The sequence below is a fragment of the Hypanus sabinus genome, chromosome 14 (assembly GCF_030144855.1).
Source record: "Hypanus sabinus isolate sHypSab1 chromosome 14, sHypSab1.hap1, whole genome shotgun sequence".
In the NCBI taxonomy this organism is placed as follows: Eukaryota; Metazoa; Chordata; class Chondrichthyes; order Myliobatiformes; family Dasyatidae; genus Hypanus; species Hypanus sabinus.
In genome coordinates this window covers 98,939,417-98,960,579 of record NC_082719.1, presented here as the reverse complement: position 1 = coordinate 98,960,579, position 21,163 = coordinate 98,939,417, and the positions used below count along the sequence as shown (strand labels likewise).

The 21,163-nt window shown below is 41.4% G+C and overlaps 1 protein-coding gene across 12 annotated transcripts in view; it reads right to left on the bottom strand.

Annotated features, from left to right (window-relative positions):
* The window catches only part of LOC132405014 (transcription factor 4-like), a 649,090-nt gene that overhangs the window by 463,902 nt on the left and 164,025 nt on the right, over positions 1-21,163 (bottom strand). For all 12 annotated transcript variants that reach the window (XM_059989695.1, XM_059989690.1, XM_059989698.1 and 9 more), the window contains one exon: positions 14,464-14,563. In XM_059989695.1, the coding sequence (XP_059845678.1) occupies positions 14,464-14,563 (100 nt within the window). The remainder of the gene's footprint in view (positions 1-14,463; positions 14,564-21,163) is intronic.

Sequence of the window (21,163 nt, the reverse complement as noted above, 5' to 3'; positions counted from 1 at the left end):
TATGATGAAGTTATATCAGATGATGGTGTGGCATTGTGTGCATTTCTGCTCACCTACCTACAGGAAAAATATCAATAAGATTGAATGTGTGCGGAGAAAGCTTACAAGGTTGCTGGAACTTGAGAACCTGAGTTATAGGGAAAGATGGATTAGGGTGTAGAATTGTTACTTTTCTTACAGATCATCTTTCCTATGCTTGCTTGTACTTTTTGATTAATCACCTATTTATGTGTATTTGTTCTGAATTTGCCAGTAATTGAAGTATAGACACTTCAGTGTTTTTCTAGAAACTTCTCAGTTTTTCTGCAGCAAGTGACACACCACTGAATCCGGGTATTTTACTGGTTAATTGTTATCACTGGAAAGTTGTGACCCTTTCACTTTGAGTTAGTTTTTTTTGTTTCAGGTTACCTTGACTACTTTCTTCTCTAAACAACACACACAAAATGCTGGTGGAACGCAGCAGGCCAGGCAGCATCTATAGCAGGGGTGTCAAACTCATTTTAGGTCACGGGCCGGATTGGGCAAAATGCAGCTTCATGCAGGTCGGATCAGTCGGGTGTGTGCGAACGCAGCTTTCATTGCCTCCGTTTTTTCAGCCTGTTCTCATGTGTCTCAGTCTCTGCTATAACTACAAAGTGTTTCACTTCACAAATTCCGTTTCTTGTGAAGAAGACTGCTGAGCAAGCATTATTTTTATGATTGGTATTAACTTACAATCATAGGCTTCATATCGCCGGGCCATTAATAATTAAAATAATAGATCTATCTAAAATGATCTCGCGGGCCGGATATAATTGTACGCCGGGCCGGATATGGACCATGGGCCTTGAGTTTGATACCTATGATCTATAGGAAGAAGTACAGCAAACATTAATGCCCCTCCTCCCCTTTTTACCCCATCCCTATTTATTTATTTGTCTGTTTGTTTGTTTATCCTCTCTCTCCCACCCCTCTCTCCCTCTCACAATAACTCCTTGCCTGTTCTCCACTTTCCTCTGGTGCTCCCCTCTGCCTTACTTTCTTCCAAGGCCTTCCGTCCTATGATACTCCCCTTTCTCTAGCCTTGCATCCCTTTTGCCAATCAACTTTCCAGCTCTTTGCTTTGTCCATCACCCTCTCGTCTTCTCTTATCATTTCAGATCTCCCCCTCCCCCTCTCAAATCTCTTCTTTCCGTTAGTCTTGACGAAGGGTCTCGACCCGATACGTCGACTGCCTGGTCTGCTGCGTTCCACCAGCATTTTGTGTGTGTTGCTTGAATTTGCAGCATCAGCAGATTCCTCGTGTTTGCATATTTTGTTCTCTACACTTCCTTATGATTGAGTTTTTTTCGTTCTGGTAACACTTAACAAAGTGGCTATAAACAACAGGTATGATGCCTCATTCTTGACTTCTGGAATCCAACAGATAGATAAACATTCCTTTTTTCTGTTTTTTTTTCCACACACCTACTTTTAAAGCCTTGAATCTTTACTGACACTCTCCAGGTACAATGTGCTATATTGACCCAATAATATTCCTAGATAAAGTGATAAATTCTCAGGAACTACACCACGAGAGAATATAGTGGGTTGGGATTGTGGAGAAGTTGAGGCCAGGAAGGTAGTAGGTACAGTACTGCTAGCGGAGGAGCATCTCAGGATGGATTTCAATTCAAACATCATAATTCAATGTTGACCACCTTTGAGCCACTTCAAGAGAAAATTTGATCAACCATTCTGCCCACAAAACCCACCATGACCCTAAGTCAAAATAGTGAGTATGCCCATCCAAAGATGCTAATCACATTCTGCCTAGATCTTTGGGAGCACAACAGTTCACACCAATCCATTGTTGATGACTTGTGGAGTCAGTAATGAGCAGGTAATTAGATAGATAGACAGATAGATAAGATACTTTATTGACCCCAAAGGAAATTACAACTGGAAGGAAGGAAGGAAGGAAGGAAGGAAGGAAGGAAGGAAGGAAGGAAGGAAGGAAGGAAGAAAGAAAAAGATAATGAAGCAATCCAACAGGAGGAGGTCATCACTCCCCCAGCTATATGTTGACTCAATGGCCGAGGGCAAGAATTCACTCATACAGCGCTCTTTAGAACAGCACTGTTGTCTTAGCCTATCACTAACAGTGCTCCTCTCTTCAGCCAAGCTGTCATACAGAGGCTGAGAAACATTGTCCAGAATTGCCAGTATTTTCCATAGGGTCTTTTTGTTCTACCACAATCTCTAGTGTGTCCAGTTTGTCTTCTATAACAGAGCCAGCCATTCTAATCACTTTATTGAGCCTGTTGATATCACCCGAGTTGGTGTCATTGCACAGAAGATTGAACTGGTGACAACAGACTGATAGAACATATAAGCAGAGGCCTGAAGACTCTAAAGGACCCCCGTCTCCTCAGGAAGTAGAGGTGACTCTAGCCCTTCTTGTATGCAGCCTCCCTCTCTCAGCCATTCAAGTGAGATATCCAGGTGCATCCCCAGGTACTAGAAGGTTCTCACCACATCCGTGTCCTCACTATCAGCAACAGGGAGTAGTGCATACTTAGTCTTCTTAAAGTCCATCATCATCCCCTTTGTCTTTCTGATGTTGAGCTGCAAATGATTCAGCTTGCACCGTTTGACAAAGTGCTCCACCAGGGCCCTGGTACTCATCCTCCCGTCCTTCCTTTATACACCCACCTCTTTCTGAGTCATCACAGAATTTCTGCAGATGGCATGACTCAATGTTGTATCTAAAGTCTGAAGTACATAGGGTAAACAGCAAGGTCCACCGTGGGGCACCAGAGACACAGCTCTGAAGCTGCACGAACCGTGGTCTGCCAGTCAGGTAGTCCATTATCCAGGATACAACGACAGAAGTGTCAAACTGCATTGAGCAGATCCTTTCCCCTAGCAATTCCTCGATTAGCTTAACTTCTCAGACTGATCCATCATAGGCACAACTTTCCCCAGAATAGAGGGCAACTTCAATAGGCAATGCCTCAAAGAAGTAGATTAAAAAATATTCAACCCCTACCTCACGGAAGTTTTCATGTTTTATTGTTTTACAACATTGCATCACAGTGGATTTAATTCGGCTTTTTTGACACCGATCAACAGAAAAGGACTCTTCCGTGTCAATAGAAAACACATTTCTACAAATTGGTCAAATTTATTACAATTAATAACCATGAAATAATTGATTACATAATTACTCACGCTTTAAGTCAATATTTAGTAGATGCACCTTTGGCAGCAATTACAGCCTTGAGTCTGTGTGGATAGGTCTCAATCAGCTTTGCACATCTAGACACTGCAACTTTTCTCCATTCTTCTTTACAAAACTGCTCAAGCTCTGTCAGATTGCATGGGAACCACGAGTAACAGCCCTTTTCAAGTCCAGCTACAAATTCTCAATTGGATTGAGGTCTGGACTTTGACTTGGCCACTCCAGGACATAAACCTTGTTATTTTTAAGCCATTCCTGTGTGACTTTGGCTTTATGCTTGGGGTCATTGTCTTGCTGAAATAAAAATCTTCTCCCAAGTCACAGTTCTCTTGCAGACTGCATCAGGTTTTCCTCAAGATTTCCCAGCATTTTGCTGCATTTATTTTACCCTCTAATTTCACAAGCCTTCCAGGACCTGCTGCAGTGAAGCATCCCCACAGCCACAACCATGCTTCACTGTAGGGATGGTGTGTTTTTGATGATGTGCGGTGTATTGGCTTATGCCAAACAAAGCGTTTAGTCTGATGGCCAAAAAGCTTAATTTTGGTTTCATCAGACCATAGAACCTTCTTCCAGCTGACTTCAGAGTCTCCCACATGCCTTCTGCAAACTGTAGCCGAGATTTTATGTGTGGTTTTTTTCAACACTGCCCTTCTGTTTACCACTCTCCCATCAAGCTGCCATTGGAGAAGGACATGAGCAACGGTTGTTGTATGCAGTCTATCCCATCCCAGCCACTGAAGCTCGTAACTCCTCCAAAGTTGTCATGTCTCTTGATGGCCTCCCTGACTACTCTGCTTCTTGCATGGTAAGTTGTTGAGGAAGGCCTGCTCTAGGTGGATTTACAACAATGCCATATTCTTTCCATTTCTTGATGATGGGCTTAACTGCACTCCAAAGAATATGCAGTGACTTAGAAATTGTCTTGTTTTCATCTCCTGACTTGTGCTTTTCAATAAGCTTTTTGCAGAGTTGCTTGGAATGTCCTCTTGTCTTTGTGGTATAGTTTTTGCAAGGATACTGACTCAACAGCAGTTGAACCTTCCAGATATAGGTGTATTTTTACTGTAATCAATTGAAACACCTTGACTGCACATAGGTTGAAAAATAGCTAGACTCCTTAACTAATTCTGTGATTTCTAAAACCAATTGGCTGCACCAGTGATGATTTGGTGTGTCATATTAAAGGGGGTGAATATTTATGCAATCAATTATTTTGTGTTTTATATTTATAATTAATTTAGATCACTTTGAAGATATCTGTTTTCACTTTGACACTAAAGTCTTTTTCTGTTGATCAGTGTCAAAAAAAGCCAAATTAAATCCACTGTGATTCAATGTTGTAAAACAATAAACCATGAAAATTTTCAAGGGGGGGGGAATACTTTTTATAGGCACTGTACATCTAACTTCTTTTGCATAGTGATTACCAGTTTTTGTGTAGTTTTCAAAAATTGTATTTCTTTATTTTCCCGTAAATGCCTACAAGAAAATTAATCTCAAGGTAGTATATGGTGACTTATACATACTATAATAATGAAGTTATTTTGACTTTAAAAATTACAAACAGCACAAATGGATTGGCCTCTGTAAAGGGTTTAGAGTGTTATTTTACAGGAAACATTTCATAAGCACAAGAAAAATCTGGGAGCCATTCGGGACAGATCCCTAAACAGATGTGAAATCTTTTGAGATCATCAGCAATGATCTACAATACACCCACCACATCCCAAAGCACCATTATTGTGGGCTTACTAAAGCCAAGGATCCGTCCCAGCAGACAAGCTATAGTAACTGTTAATGACAGCGTACCAGAACTGGGCAACAGCTTTGTTCAGTCACAATTATCCTTTGCACATTGGATTTTCCTTATCCATGTATTTAATACAGTAGTTGTCGTGTTATGCTGAAGTAGTGACGTTAAGCACAGTTCCAATCCCATACTCAAGTTTGCCCATGAGAGTACTGTCGTTGGCCAAATCAAAGGAGATGATGAATCAGCATATAGGAGGGAAACTGAAAATCTGGCTGTGTGGTGCCTTAACAGCAAAATCTTACCCAAGTCAACAAGACTAAGGAATTGATTATTGACTTCAGGAGGAGGAAACCCATTGGAAACTCAGAGGTGGAGAGCGTAATCAACATTAAATTCCTCAATGTTGCCATTTCAGAGAACCTGTCCTGGACCCAGCACACAAGAACAATTACAACGAAAGCACAGCAGTGCCTCTACTTCCGTAAGAGTTTGCGGCGTGACATGTAAAACTCTGCCAAACTTCTAAGGACGTGTAGAAGAGCATACTGACTGTCTGCATCTAATATAGAAGCACCAATGCCCTTGAACAGGAAACCCTACAAAAATAGTGAATAAGACCCAGCCCTTCACTGAGCAGCCACGTTGCTACCTGTACACCTGCTTGATAATACAAATATCTATTCAGCCAATCATGTGGCAGCAACTCAGTGCATAAAAGCATGCAGACATGGTCAAGAGGTTCAACTGCTGTTAAGACCAAACATCAAAATGGGGAAGAAATGTGATCAAAGTAAATTTGATTGCGGAATGATTGTTGGTGCCAGGCAGAGTGGTTTGAGTATCTGAGAAGCTGCTGATCTCTAGGGATTTTCATGCTCAACAGTGTCTGAAGTTTACAGAGAATGCTGCGAGAAACAAAAAAACATCTAGTGAGTAGCAGCTCTGTGGGCGAAAATGACTTGTTAATGAGAGAGGTCAGAGGAGAATGGACAGACTGGTTCAATATAACAGGAAGGTGATGGTAATTCATTTAACTACATGTTACCACTGTGGTGTGCAGAAGAGATTCTCTGAAAGCACAACACGTTGATCCGTGAAGTAGGTGGACCACAATGCTACACTTAGTGGCCACTTTATTAGGTACAGGACGTACCTAATGAAGTAGCTACTTCATGTATATTCTCTGTAATTTTATGAGACTTAACAGAGGTGTATAAAATCATGAGGGGCATAGATCAGGTAAATGAACACAGTTCTTTTTCCTCATAGAAAGCAAATGAAAAACTGGAAGAACTGGGTTTAAGGAGAGTGGGAAAAGATTTAAAAGAGACTTGAGGGCCAACTTCACACAAAGAGTAGTGGGTAGATGCCAGTGGAAGAGGTAGAGGTAGATACATTTTCAGCAAAGACTTCTCTACCATTGAGTACATCTACAAGAAGCAAGGACACAAGAAAGCAGCATCGGTCGTCATGGACGTCCACCATCCAGTTAGAGCTCTCCTTTTGGTGCTGTCATCAGTAAGGAGGTAGAGGAGGCTTAGGTCCCACATCAACAGGCTCAGGAACAGTATTACTCCTCAACGATCAGGCTCTTGAACCAAAGAGGTTAACTTTGCTCAACACAACCCCAAACTGATCACTAAACACTATCCATAGACTCACCGTAAAGGACACTACAATTAATGTTTGCAGTAATATTTATTAATTATTATTATTATTTGTTTTCAATTTCCACACACTGTCTTCTTTTTCAGATTGGTTGCTTGTCAGTATATGTTTATGTCGAGTTTTTCATTGATTCTATTGTATTTCTTTGTTCTAATCTGAATGCCCACAAGAAAATGAATCTCAGGGTAGTATTTGGTATATACACACTTTGATCATGAATTTATTTCAAAATTTGTATATTTAAAAGTCATTTGGACAGGTATGTGGATAGAAAAGTTTTTTGGGGGGGATAAGGGTTAAGTGTAGGCAAATAGGAATAGCTTAGATAACCATGTTGGTCAGCATGGCAGGCTGGGCCAAAGGGCCTCTTTCAGTGATATACAAATCTATAACCAAATAGATATTCTGCAAAAGTTACCATAAAATCTAGGTCAGAAGTGAAGATACACAATCACAGCTGGTAATCACTTCTGTGACTTGAAAGATCACATGAAGCAGTTTCCTGTGGGGTAAAATTTAGAAATGCTGAGTTAAATGCAGCCTTTAATACTTTGTCATCAATCTGGGTGTTTGCTAGTTAGGGAGGAGGGAAGAAACTTGCTTACCTTCCTAAACTGTTGGCATTTACCTCATCAGTCTCTCTTTATCATGTAAGAGAAGAGCATTGTAGTTCTTGCTGGATAATTACTCCTGAAGTTGCAGCCAATTCGTACTCCAAATTCTGTGCTCCGAATACAAATGACTCCCAGGAATACAAATCCTAAATGGAGATTCTCCCTGACACAGGGAATAAATTTCCCAATCGATGTACAGAAGGTATCACATGGAATAATGCCTCACAAATAATACAAAGAAAAAGCCAAACAACGTATTATAAGGAGAAGCATTAAACGCAGCATCTTTTAAAAATGTCTCTAATTTGTGGGAGATATATACCAAAGGAGATGTAAGGCCCTCCTTCCTTCTGCTAACCTGCAGGTCATCTGTGAGCAAGGTATAGCACCTGCCTAGGTCCCCGATCAGTTTCATGTGAAGCCAGGGAGAAGGTGGTGGATGGTCATATGAGCAGCTGGTGCATATCACAAATCCTGGTTATGTGATGCCAGGTAGACAATCTCTGAAGAGTATTGACAATGTCTTGTAAAGACACTGCCCAGAAGACAGCAATGGCAAACCACTTCTGTAAAAAAACTTGTTACGATCAATCATGGTCATGAGACCATGATCACTGACATCATACAAAATGGCATATGATTATCCTGATGATAGACATGTATTTGTACAGTGAATTTTTCAGTAATTGTGGTGAGGTTGCTTCTGTATTTTTCTAGAAAATTCTTGGTCACATAAGTCCATGAGACGGGAGCAAATTAAGCTACTAGGCCCATCAAGTCTGCTCCGCCATTCCATCATGGCTGATACATTATCCCTCTTAACCCCATTCTCCTGCCTTCTCCCCATAACCATTGATGCCCAGACTAATCAAGAAACTATTTACCTCTGCTTGCAATTTATCCATTTGTCAGAAACTGAAATGGTAAGGTCAGGTAATGTAGTTTGACACCTGTCAGGTACGGTGATGATGCCATCAGTCTGGGACAGAACAGCATGCCATGATGTGAGGGGGCATGGAAGCGAGAATGAGAAATAAAGACACATTCAGAGCATGAAGCATCAAGTCATGATATATGCACTAATTAAGTATTAAGTTGGGTTGTAAACACACAACAGTGGCCATGAGGATGGAATTTTGAAAGTAAGTTTATCGTTAATTGATGAGAATGGAGAAATCCAGGATCAAACATTCCCAATGTTTTACAGAGCCAGCTACACTAGGTCTGAGATGGACAAGGTGGCTTGACTTATTTGAACTTCATGCCAAAAGTAAAGGACTGATGGTGGACGATAATGCAACAACAAAGAAGGACTACACTACTTTTGCAGTTTGCAGGACCAGATGGGCAGAGTATATTCTCTACACCATCAAACACAGGACAAGTCAGAGACTATGCGGCTACAGTGGATGCACTGAATGCTTACTTCATTCCCCAGGTCAACACTACGTTTGCGCAGTAGCATTTTCATCAACTTGCCCCAAAAGCAAGGTAAGACGGTTAACAGTTCTCTACTTGTCTTCAGCAGGCGGCAAAAACCTGTAATTTTTGAAGTGACACAGGCAACCAAATCAGGGATGGCAGAGTGGGAAAATGTCACTCAGGTCTATGTATGGAGAAATCTACCAGAGAATATTCAGAAACTAATACTTGCTCGAGACTGCACACCCTGTTTCACACCATGAGGACACAACACATGGCAAAAAGACAGAGGTAAAAAGGAAGTCTAAATGCGCCCAGCTCATGGACAGACATGCAGAAAATGCACTGGAAAGGATCACTTTACAAAACTGTGTCGGACAAAAGGATTAAAGACACAAAAAGTGAACAATGTTGAGGATGAACAGAAGGAATTTGCATAAGTTGTTAATGAGAGAGTCATCTGCAAAAAATACTTTTTGTGTAGGGGGTGGAAATCTATGCATGTCAGTAGATTCAGAAGCCAGAAGTAATATACTGGGTGAAAATGTGTGGGAAAAATTTAACTCAGAGAAGATAAAGTGCCATTCATATATTCCTAAGCAGGAGAGAAAGCTGTACCTGTATTCAACCAGCACATCACTGGAGTTTGAGGGGGTGTTTGAATATGAAATATGTATTGAAGACAGAACAGGCCAGGCTGAGTGCAAATGAGCCATGTGTAGTGGGTCATCCCACCCTCAGAGGGACATGGATTGTGTTACCTAAAGCCTTGCACACACAGGTACTTGCTCTAGCTCATGAAGGACACTTGGAAATTGTTGGTACAAAGCAGTGTCTCAGAACCAAAGTTTGGTGGCCTGGCATGGATAAAGCAGCTGAAAAATACTGCAGAACTTGTCACGGCAGTCAAACTGTGTCTAGACCCATCCTTCCAGGACCACTAAAACAGACACCATTATCCGATGGTCCTTGGCAGGAGGTAGCTGTTGGCTTGTTTGGATCATTCCATTCCAGAAGTAGTTGATTACTACAGCAGATTTTATGAATATGACATTTTGACCTCTACAAATGTAGAGAGAGTTATTGACAGTCTGGAGAACATTTTCAGTAGACGTGGACTGCCCGTATCTGTCAAATCAGATAATGGACCTCAATTTAGACCTGAACCGTTCAAGGAATATTGTGAGAGTAATGGAATCAATCACCTGAAAACAATGCCAAAGTGGGCTCAGGCAAATGTTGAAGTGGAGCGCCACAATGCATCACTGATGAAAAGGATTAGGATTGCTTGAGCAGAAGGACTTGACTGGAAACATGAACTGAGAAAACATGTGATTGTGTGCAGATGTGTGGAACATGTCACTGCAGGGAAAAGTCCTGCCGAACTTCTCTACAACTGGAAAAAGAGAGGGAAGTTACCAGACATCAAGGAGAACTGGAAATCCGAGATCATGATGCAGAACAAAAAGGAAAGTACAATCTGCGTGCAGACCATCACAGAGCAGCAGAAGAGTCTACTGTATAAGTTGGGGACACCATGCATATCCAGCAAGAAAAAGTGGACAAAATCACCACAACTTTCAACAGAACATCACACAGGGTGGTGAGGAAATCAGAAAATCAAGAGACAGCTGAATCTCCAACTGGGGTATAGTATGCAAGGAACACCACACACGTAAAAAAGTTCAACACAAGAGAGACTTTTGACAAACAGGAGGAAATTCAAGGATTTGACAATGAGGTAGCGGACAGGAGGACAATATGATGGACAGTTACAAACAAGCTCAGGTTCACAGTGAGCAAAAGCCATTACCAGACATCGAAAGCAAACAGAAACCAACAGAGAGACCTCAAAGGAAACAACCTCTGAAGTTTAACGATTTTGGATAGAAGTAGAGCCTTAAGTTGGGGTTTTGAAACAATAAAAACTGTTGTAAGTCAAAAATGAAGTTTTCAGTTCCAGAGTTATCATTCAGTTAAAACATAAAAAATGTTGGTCATAGTCATGCATAACAGAGAATATGTGTTGAATTGAAATGGTTAAATCTGTGAGCTGAGTATATTCTTAAACAATGAAGTTCATTTCTCGGGACAGGAGGGATGTCATGTATTGAAAAGGCAAGGTCTGTTTGACACTTGTCAGATACGGTGATGATGTCATCAGTCTGGGTCAGAAAAACACATGATGTGAGGGAGCATGGAAATGAGAATGAGAAATTAAGACATGTTCAGAGAATGAAGTGTTGAGTCATGATACAGTATATGCTCTATTTAATTAAGTTGCAAATACACAACACCAAAGACTTGGCCTCGACAGCCTTCTGTGGCAATGGATTCCACGGATTCATAACTCTTTGGTTAAAAAAATTCCTCCTCAGCATAGTTCTGAAGGGACAGGCTTGTAGTCTGAGGATGTACCCCCTTGTTCTAGACTCGCCCAGTGATGGGCATCATATTACTTAAATCTGGCTATCTCATTTGTTAATGTTATCCATTGTCTGATAGGAGAAGAGCTTTTTGTTCTTCTCAACATCTCCTGTCCTTCTTTGCTCTTGCAACATTTTAGTAAAATGATCATAAGCAACATGTTTTGTGTGTCACTTGTAACTTCTGAAGAACTGGATTGCAAAAATATCAGGAACCAACAGACTCGTGGGGGTTCATGGACCCCTTGCACAATGGTATTGGTCCATGGCACAAAACGGTTGGGAACCTTTGCCAGAGATTCAACAAAAGCCATGCTTACCCGAATAATAAACACAGAGATGCTGCGGATACTGGAAACCTAGAGCAATAAGCACACATTGCTGGAGGAACTCAGCAGGTCAGGGAACATCAATGGAAAAGGAATAACAGTCGACATTTTGAGCCAAAACTCTTCATCAGGACTCCTGATGTGATGCAACCAGTCAGTGTAGCGTTTTGGCCCAAAACATCAACTCTTCATGCCTTTCCATTAGATGCTGCCTAATCTGCTGAGTTCCTCCAGCATTTTGTGCTGTTACCCCACTAATAAGTACTCTGTGAAGGCAGCTCTGCTGCAGTGAGTTAATGTGTCTGACCAGTGAGCAGGAGGGTGGTAGGGTCTCCAGGGAGTGGTAACACCTCTGGTGAAGAGGCTTGTGAGTGAGCTGCCCCAGAATGGACACAACCTTTGGGCCCCACCAGACACTCACCTCTCACCCATGGCTCTAAGTACCCCACACCGCAGTACACTGCTTTGACAGGGGAATCTAAATCAGGTAAAAGTCAGGAAGCCTCATACCCTGGTGAGACAGTGGTATATGTCTGTCCTAGCTTGTGAAGTCAGCTCCAGCGAACAGGGTAGATGATTTCAACAGTGAAATGCAATGGCCAGGAAGTCGGTGCAGCAAAGCTTCACGGAGAGCGAAGGGCATGGTGAGGCACAGAAGACATCATGGTTATCCACTGCAACCAAGGAAGATCCCAGTTTATAATGACTAGTCGTACCACTGGACACATACTTCCAAAGGTGAGAGAGTGGAACTGCCCCAGGGCATTGGTTTTTTCACTTTAAAAACTCTCTTGCATAGGTCTCCTATCACTATTGGATACCATAAGATATAGGAGCATTTGGTCCATCAAATCTTCTCCGCCATTGACCATGGCTGATCCATTTCCACCCCCAGCCACACTCTTCTGTCGTCTCCCCGTATCCCTTCATGCTCTGACTAACTAAGAATCCATCAGTCTCTGGCTTAAACACACCCAATGGCTTCACCTCTACAGCTGCCTGTGGCAACGATACAACAGACAACCAACCCAGTGAACAGCGTACAAAAGAGAATAATACAGGCTTCTCGGTATTACACAGTTTGCACAGTCAGATGATCTGGTGAGATAGCTGCTACATTAGCTTCAGCTCTCGAGAGTTAGGGAAAATAAATAACTCCTTTGCTTTCTCAACCCTGATTGTTATCAAGCAATATAGGCAAGCTTGAGAGTGGGGTTGGCCGTGTTCCCCACAATGACACTCATTGCCAAGGCTCACCAGAGCTGACAGACCTGGCACATGTGAGCACTGAGAAGCCAAAGAAAACTACAGGTCATGACAGAAATTAAGATAGTAAATGGAATCCATCTGAAAGCTCTCCGACAATGGAGTTCCAGATTTATTACATTCTGTGTCTGAATTCAGCAAGTTCTGTGGTAGCATTTCAAGTTCAAATTTATTGTCATTCAACCATTCACATGTATACCTCCAATCGAAACAACATTCCTCTGGACTAAGGTGCTCAAGGCAGTGCGTATAACTCACACGCACATACAACACATGAAGTAATATTACAACAAATAAATTAACACACAATAAGGTGCATTTATGACACAAGCTAAAAAGTAAACAGTATAATGATAATGACACTTCATTCATGATGAAAGCTGGTGGCAGGGAGTTCAGAAGTGTCACAGCCTGCGAGAAGGAACTATTCCCCATCCTAACAGTCCTTGGCCTAATGCTATGGTTCCTCCTGCCTGATGGTGGAGAGAGGGTAAAAGAGACTACCCTACAAATGCACCACTCATTAATTACATTCTACACATTACTGCACATTTATAATATTTTTGGTCATTTTGTGCATGTGTAGATTTAAAATTAAAATGCTATCACACTTCATGCTCTTCCAGCATAACACAAGAACATTAGCAAATGGAAGCATACATATTATCTGCAGACACTGACATTATACTCGCAAATTTCAACATTCTATGCATTATACCCAAAGCAAAACCAGGGAAACAATATCATTCTACATTTGTTCTTGAGTGTAAAAGCAGTTAAAAAGCCTCACACTTTGGTGAAATGCAAATCGTAATCTGCACATCTGTTTAAACATTAATGGCAGCCCAACTCAGCAGACATACAATCTCAAACTGTATAAAGGAGCAAACACGTTACTAACACTTCATCTTCCCTAGAATATCAATATCTAATCAAGATAAAAGGACCGCAGATTGAGAGCTTGTAGGTGTCACAAATACAACCATTCTGATTGAGCTGTGGTGGGTGGGGCGCGAACAATGGAATAATTCTCAAATGGGATGGAAAGTGAAGATAGTGAAGGAAAGTATATCGCCAACATCAAAAGAACTGAGTAAGGATACCGATGAGGCATATCTTGATATTTTTATTCATCACTATCCTTTGTACTTCGCCTGAATTGACTGAGAAAGGTAGGGCTGTTCTCTCTCAAGGGAAGGTGGATGAGAGGTGATTTGGTACAAGAGTACAAGATGATAAGAGGCATCGATCAAGTGGACAGCCAAAGACTTCTTCTCAAGGTGGAAATGGCTAATACAAGGGGCATAATTTTAAGATGACTGAAAGAAAGTTTACAGGGGATGTCACAGGTATTTTTTTTTTACACAGAGAGTGTTGGGTACATGGAACACCCTGCCAGTGGTGGTGGTAGAGTCAGATACATTAGGGACATTTAAGAAACTTTTAAAAGGCACTTGGATGATGGGAAAATGATGGGCTATGAGGATGAATCTTAAGAGTAGTTTAAAAGGTTGGCACAAGATTAGGGGCCTATACTCGTCTGTAGTGCTTCATATTCTTAACAACTTCGGTTCTTTGTCTTTTAGGTTCTGGTTTAACTTCCAAAACACCACATTTCTAATATTCATCTGTATACCGCCTGTAATCTCAGACTGTAAAGACTGGACGTAAATAACTGGACAAATAGCTGGGAAACACGCCTCACATTAGCAATGTTACGATTCTTCCATGAACACACACACACACACACACACACACACACCGCTTCAGGACGTACCTACGAGTCGAGAGTTCATGAACGAGGACGTAGAAAGGTTGTCATGCGATCCAAGCTCCCTGTTGGTCACTTGTTCATAGTGTACTCCGTCCGCATAGTTCTACAAGACAGCGTAATACACATTACAGTGAGTTGATATCATAAGAGCATTAGATAAAAAAAAATTAGAATTAGGCCATTCGGCCCATTGAGTTTCCTCAACCATTCCATCATGGTTGACTTATCATCCCTCTCAGCCCCATTCTCCTGCCTTCTCCCCATAATATTTGATGCCCTTACTAATCAAGAACCTATCAAACTCTGTGTTAAATATACCCTATGACTGACTTGTCATCTGAAGATAGCTGTGGTAATGAATTAAGCAAATACAGAAAAAGAAATAACAATAATGATGATAATAAATAAGCTATAAATATTGAGAATGTGTGATAAAGCGTCTGTGAAAGTGAGTCCAAAGGTTATAGGATCAGTTTAGTAATGGGGCAAGTGAAGTTATTCCCCCCCCCCCCCCCCGGTTCAAGAGACTAATGGTTGAGAGGTAATAACTATTCCTGAACCTAGTGGTGTGACTTCTGAGGCTCCAGTACCATCTTACTGATGACAGCATGACCTATGTGGTGGGGGCCCCTGATGATGGACAATACTTGGTGTAGATATACTCAATGCTGGGGAGGGCTTTACCCATGATAAATTGGGCTGTATCCGTTACTTTTTGTAGGATTTTCCATCCAAGGACTTTGGTGTTTCCATACAAGGCTATGACGCAGCTGCCCGATATACTGTTCACCACACATCTGTAGAAGTTTGTCAAAGATTTAGATGTCACACCAAATCTTCGCAAACTTCTAAGGAAGTAGAGGTGCTGCAGTGTTTCCTTCGTAATTGCACTTACACGCCGGACCCAGGACAGTTCAGATCAGCCATGCCCTTATTGAATGGCGGAGCAGGCACTAAGGGCCAGATGGCTGACTCCTGCTTCAACTTCTTAAGTTCTTATTTAGCTTTTTATACTTGGCATCAAGAGAACTTTATACTTAATGTTAGCATGCTCGTAGGGTGTTAAAACACCTGAACGGGAGAGCATTTGGTGCCTCTCCAAGAGAAATAGGAGGAAAAGCAACAAAGGAGCTGCCAGATCAGTAATGATGCTTTCCGCTTGTTGATCTGTGTGGACCATCTGGAGCAGAGCAAATAGTTTGCATCCAGATGTAGAAGTTGTAATTTGCAATTTTGAAACAACTGTATATATGCACAGATTACTTAATCAGCAATCTTTCTCTGCCAATTTTTCTCCCTATCCTGAGATAAAAATCTATAGACTTTCTGCTGAGATGTGATTCCACATGTGCTCCTTAACTTTAAACACGTCGTCATCGTTAATAAGTCACGATAGAGGCCTTTATGATTTAGCAACATCAAGCTTCGCAGATTAATACAATCCTGTCCATGGCCAATGCATATCCCAGTGGGGTCATCAAGTAGCAATCAGGAAGGGAAACACAGGCCAGCTTTCCCTTCCTTAGTTCAGAAATTCCAAGGTCAATCATCATTCCTGCCAGACAAGGGACTCACTAGCACCGGATGCTGTCAGGCAAACACATCTGTAGAAATGTCACCAGCTCGCAATGCTGAAGCTGAAAAACTTTACGCTAAAGGGGAAATGGTGGACTGTTCAACACTTCAGGGAACAAGAACAGTTCATCTCAGAGTTTGGAATGATAAACACACCAAAAATATAACAGGCAAGAGAGAAAGGCACATCAGAATCAGAATCAGAAACAGGTTTAATATCACTGGCGCATGTTGTGAAATTTGTTGTTCTGCAGCAGCAGCACATTGCAATACCCAATAACAAAATATACTTTTAAAAATTTGGATTAGATAAGCAGCATCCGCTGAACTCTCACTGGTCCTTGAAATTAATTAAGTATTGCAAAAAGAGAGCAAAAAAGGGAAAATACTGAGGTAGTGCACATGGGTTCATTATTCACGCAGGAATCTGATGGTGTTGAGGAAGAAGCTGTTTCTAAGGGTCTCGGCCCGAAACGTCGACAGCGCTTCTCCCTATAGATGCTGCCTGGCCTGCTGTGTTCCGCCAACATTTTGTGTGTGCTGTTGTTTGAATTTCCAGCATCTGCAGATTTCCTCGTGTTTGCTCCTAAAACATTGAGTGTGTTTATTCAGACTCCTGTACCTCCTCCCTGATGGTAGCAAATGGGTGATGGGGGTCCCTACTCATTGATGCTGCCTCGTCTGAGGTTTTGCCTTTTTCAATCCTCAATGCTGGGGAGGCTGGTGCCCATTAGGGTCTTTTACGAAGATTCTGCCTGAATTAGAGGACATGTGCTGTAGGGAGAGGTTGGATAAACTCGGGCTGTTTCCTCCGGAACAGCAGAGGCTGAGGGGAAATTTGATAGAGGTTTATAAGATTATGAGAGGCAGAGATAAAGTAAACAGTAACTTTTTACCAAGGTTGAAATGTCTGTGAGGGGGTAACGGCATGTTTTTACACAGAGAGTGGTGGGTGCCCAGAATACACTGCCTGGGGTGGTGGTAGAGGCAGATTTTTAAGAGTTCAAAGTAAAATTTATTATCAGAGTACATACATGTCACCACATACAACACAAACAGGAGAATATCTGCGGGCGCTGGAAACCCAAACAACATACACAAAATGCTGGAGGAACTTTGCAGTCCTGATGAAGGGTCTCAGCCAGGAACATCAACTGTTTACTCTTTTCCACAGATGCTGCCTGGCCTGCTGAGTTTCCCCCAGCATTTTGTGTGCCTTGTTCATCACATACAGGTATCCCCCGCTTTTCAAATGTTCGCTTTACAACATTTTGCTTTTACGAAAGACCTACATTAGTACCTGTTTTTGCTAACCAAAGGAGGATTTTCACTTTTACGAAAAAAGGCGCCTGCTTTGAACTTGTGGTTACTCCGAGAAAGACTACCATGACCATGAAGTCTTGTGCGGGCAGGTGTGTGCAATTGTGCGTACGTTCCGATTTTTTTCTACAGATCGGTTTTGGCTCAATCTTCCCAATTCTGGTAAGTGAAACTACACTGTACATACATTATTTCTATTTTATATAGGCTGTATATTTATCATATAATTCCTGCTTTTACTATGTGTTCATGTTATTTTAGGTCTTATGTGTTATTTGGTTTGATTTGACAATAGACAATAGATGCAGGAGTAGGCCATTCGGCTCTTCAAGATAGCACCACCATTCAATGCTATCATGGCTGATCATCCACAATGCTCTGTTCCTGCCTTCTCTCCATATCACTTTGCTATCTTTAAGAGCTCTATCTAACTCTTCCTTGAAAGCATCCAGAGAATTAGCCTCCACTGCCTTCTGAGGCAGAGCATTCCATAGATCCACAACTCTCTGGGTGAAAAAGTTTCCCTCAACTCTGTTCTAAATAGCCTACCCCTTATTCTTAAACCGTGGCCTCTGGTTCTGGACTGCCCCAACAACGGGAACATTTTTCCTGCCTCTAGCGTGTCCAATCCCTTAATAATCTTATATGTTTCAATCAGATCCCCTCTCATCCTTCTAAATTCCAGTGGTAGGTTATTTTTTGAGTTTGGTAACACTCAAAAATTGTTCCCATATAAATGAATGGTAATTGCTTCTTCGCTTCACACCATTTCGGCTTACAAAAGGTTTCGGATAGCAGTGGAATACCTGTACAACCCTGAGATTCTTTTTCTGCAGGCATACTTAGCAAATCTATAGCGCAGAAACTGTAAAGAGGATCTTAAACTGTAAACACAAATGCAAATAGCAATAAATGACGAGCATGAAAGAACAAGACAAAAGACTCCATAAATGAGTGAGACATGGGCACATAAATGTGAAAAAATGGAAGAGTATGGGCATTGTGTAGACAGACGTGATTAGTGTAGAAGGCCATTTGATTACAAATTTAATTGCTTCATTGGGTCTGCTCCAATGCTACACTATTCTATTTTTTAACTCCCTCACAGAGACCTCTGAGAGAAGTAGAGATTAGGAGGTGAAAGGAAAGTTATAAACCAAAGCAACACATAACACAATTGGCAGCTTATTTCCTCTGGGGGTTAAATGAGTGGTCAAAGCAAAGCTTTTGAAAAAATAGCTATCAATGTCACCAGAAAACAGGACACAAGGGGAGTGCTGGGTGAAATTTCCAGTTCTATTGATCATGAAATTGACAGGTCTATCTGTGTGGAGAACAATACCCCTAGTGCTACATAGAGATAGACCCATGTCCACCAGATCTGTGCCTCAGTGTTCCTCTTGTGATAACTCTGTTCCTCAGGACCCTACCCCAGTGTTAGCCGAAGACACACTCCACAAACCCACCCTTCGGACAGAATGTACTATTGAGTTCAGAAGCTTCATTCGAGCTCCTACCAGTAAACCACTGGTGTTCCAGCGCCAGGATTAGTGGCTAGTTCGGCAAAATGTTGACTACTGGCTTTGAGGTTCTTGATTAGTCAGGGCATCAGTGATTATGGGGAGGAGACAGGAAAATGAGGTATAATAAATTAGCTATGATGGAATGGCAGAGCAACTCGAAGGGCTGAATGGCCTAATTCTGCTCCTACTGTATGTCGTATAGTCTGGCTTGTTCTCCATCCAAATATACTCAAGCACACCACACCTTCATCCCAAAATAAAAGAACAATTGCACATTTATAGCCATTTTAAATTCAGAAATGTATGTTTTTTTAATTAACAAAACTATCAGGTAAGATGAATGGAAAAGTAATTTTAGCCTAAGATTTAGCCTCTATATCATGGTGATGTATTTGCACTGCATACCTTCTGGGGGCTGGGTGAACATTTCAAAGATTCAATAACTGGGACACACCACTCTGGACACAGTTCCCCAGATACAATCTAAAGCTTCAGATAACCATGGGACTATTTAATTATTTTTGTACCGCATCACTCTTGGGATAAATGCTTCATGTTAAATGGCTTTAACATCATGGGACATGGTTTTAAGGTGATTGGAGGAAAGTACAGGGGAGGTTGACTATGGTAGGTTTTTTGCTAACACAAAGAATATTGGTGTACGAAAAACACTCACAGGGGTGGTGACAGAGGCAGGTACACAGCGGGCATTGAAAAAACTGTTAAGATAGACACATACATGGATGATAGAAAAATGGAGGGCAGGGTAGAAGGACAAAAAGGTTAAAAGTAGTCCAAAAGGTTGGTACAACATTATTTACTGAATAGTCTGTACTAAGCTGTGATGATCCACGTATACTAAATCAGGGGTTCCTAACCTTTTTTCATGCCATATATCTCTACCTTTAACTAAGTGGAACCCCTGCTAACAACCAGATGATTAATTGTTGGAGTGGGGAGAAACCCGCAATAATATCTAATTATGATCAAACAGGTTAAAAGGTCAGCACGAGATTGTGGGCTGAAGGGCCTGTACTATTCTGTAATGTTCTGTGTTTTATGCTAGTACTTTACCTTTTATACCTGTGAATTAGCTCTTGGGGATGTGTATATGCAGACACAATAATTCCTTTATTTGTTCACACCATTCTGTAATATGTCATTCAGAACATATTCTGTGTTCAGCCTCACTGGGTTTTGCTCATAGCTTGTACATTTCTCACCTTTAAGTACTTAACTTTCCTTTTAAAGAATTCATGACAGCGGCTTACAGCATTATTTCTTTACAAGTGGAGCATCCCAGACAGTGGCAATTTCCTCGTGTTTGCGTAAAAAAATCTCACCACCCTTTGGGAATGTTTCCGAATGATTTTAATTCCATCACCTCTTGTTATTGACCTAATGACAAGGGACAAAGGTCTTTCACCATCGACTTTCAAGTTCCTGGGTGTCAACATCCCTGAGGATCTATCCTGGTCCCAACATATCAATGCAGTTACAAAGAAGGCACAACAGTGGCTGTATGTGGCTTCTGTTTGAGAAGATTTGTTAGCAAATTTCTACAGATGTGCCGTAGAGAGCATTCTAACTGGTTGCATCACCATCTGGCATGGAGGGGCCACTGCCCAGGATCAAAATAAGCAGCAGAAAGTTGTGAACTCAGTCAACTCCATCATGGACACGAGCCTCCCCAGCATCCAGGACATTTTCAAGGAGCAATACCTCAAAAAGGCGACATCCATCATTAAGGTCCCCATCGCCCAGCACATTCTCTCTTCTCATTACTAACATTAGGGAGGAGTTACAGGAGCCTGAACATACACACTCAGTGGTTCAGCAATAGTTCCTTCCCCTCTGTTGTCCGATTTCTGAATGGACATTGAACGCATGAACATCACTTGACTATAGTACTTATTATTTTCTCTTTATGTACCGCTTACTTAATTTAATTTTTGATATATACTTCATACTGTAGTTTACAGGTTTGATTATGTATTGCAACATACTACTGCTGTATAAAAATAAATTTCATGACATAGGCCAGTAATATTAAACCTGATTCTGGAAACCTGTCAATATATTGAAAACACCTATAAGACAATCACTTAACCACCTCAGATCCAAATAGTCTGAATGTCTGCAAGCTCTCTTCATCTTCCTCAGTAACAAAATGGCAAAAAAATATGTATTTTAAGAAGCACATTTCAAAGACCTTTATTTTTTTTACCCGAAGTACAATATAAAGAACTCTCAATATGTCAAGACCCAGTCAATTACTTGTAACG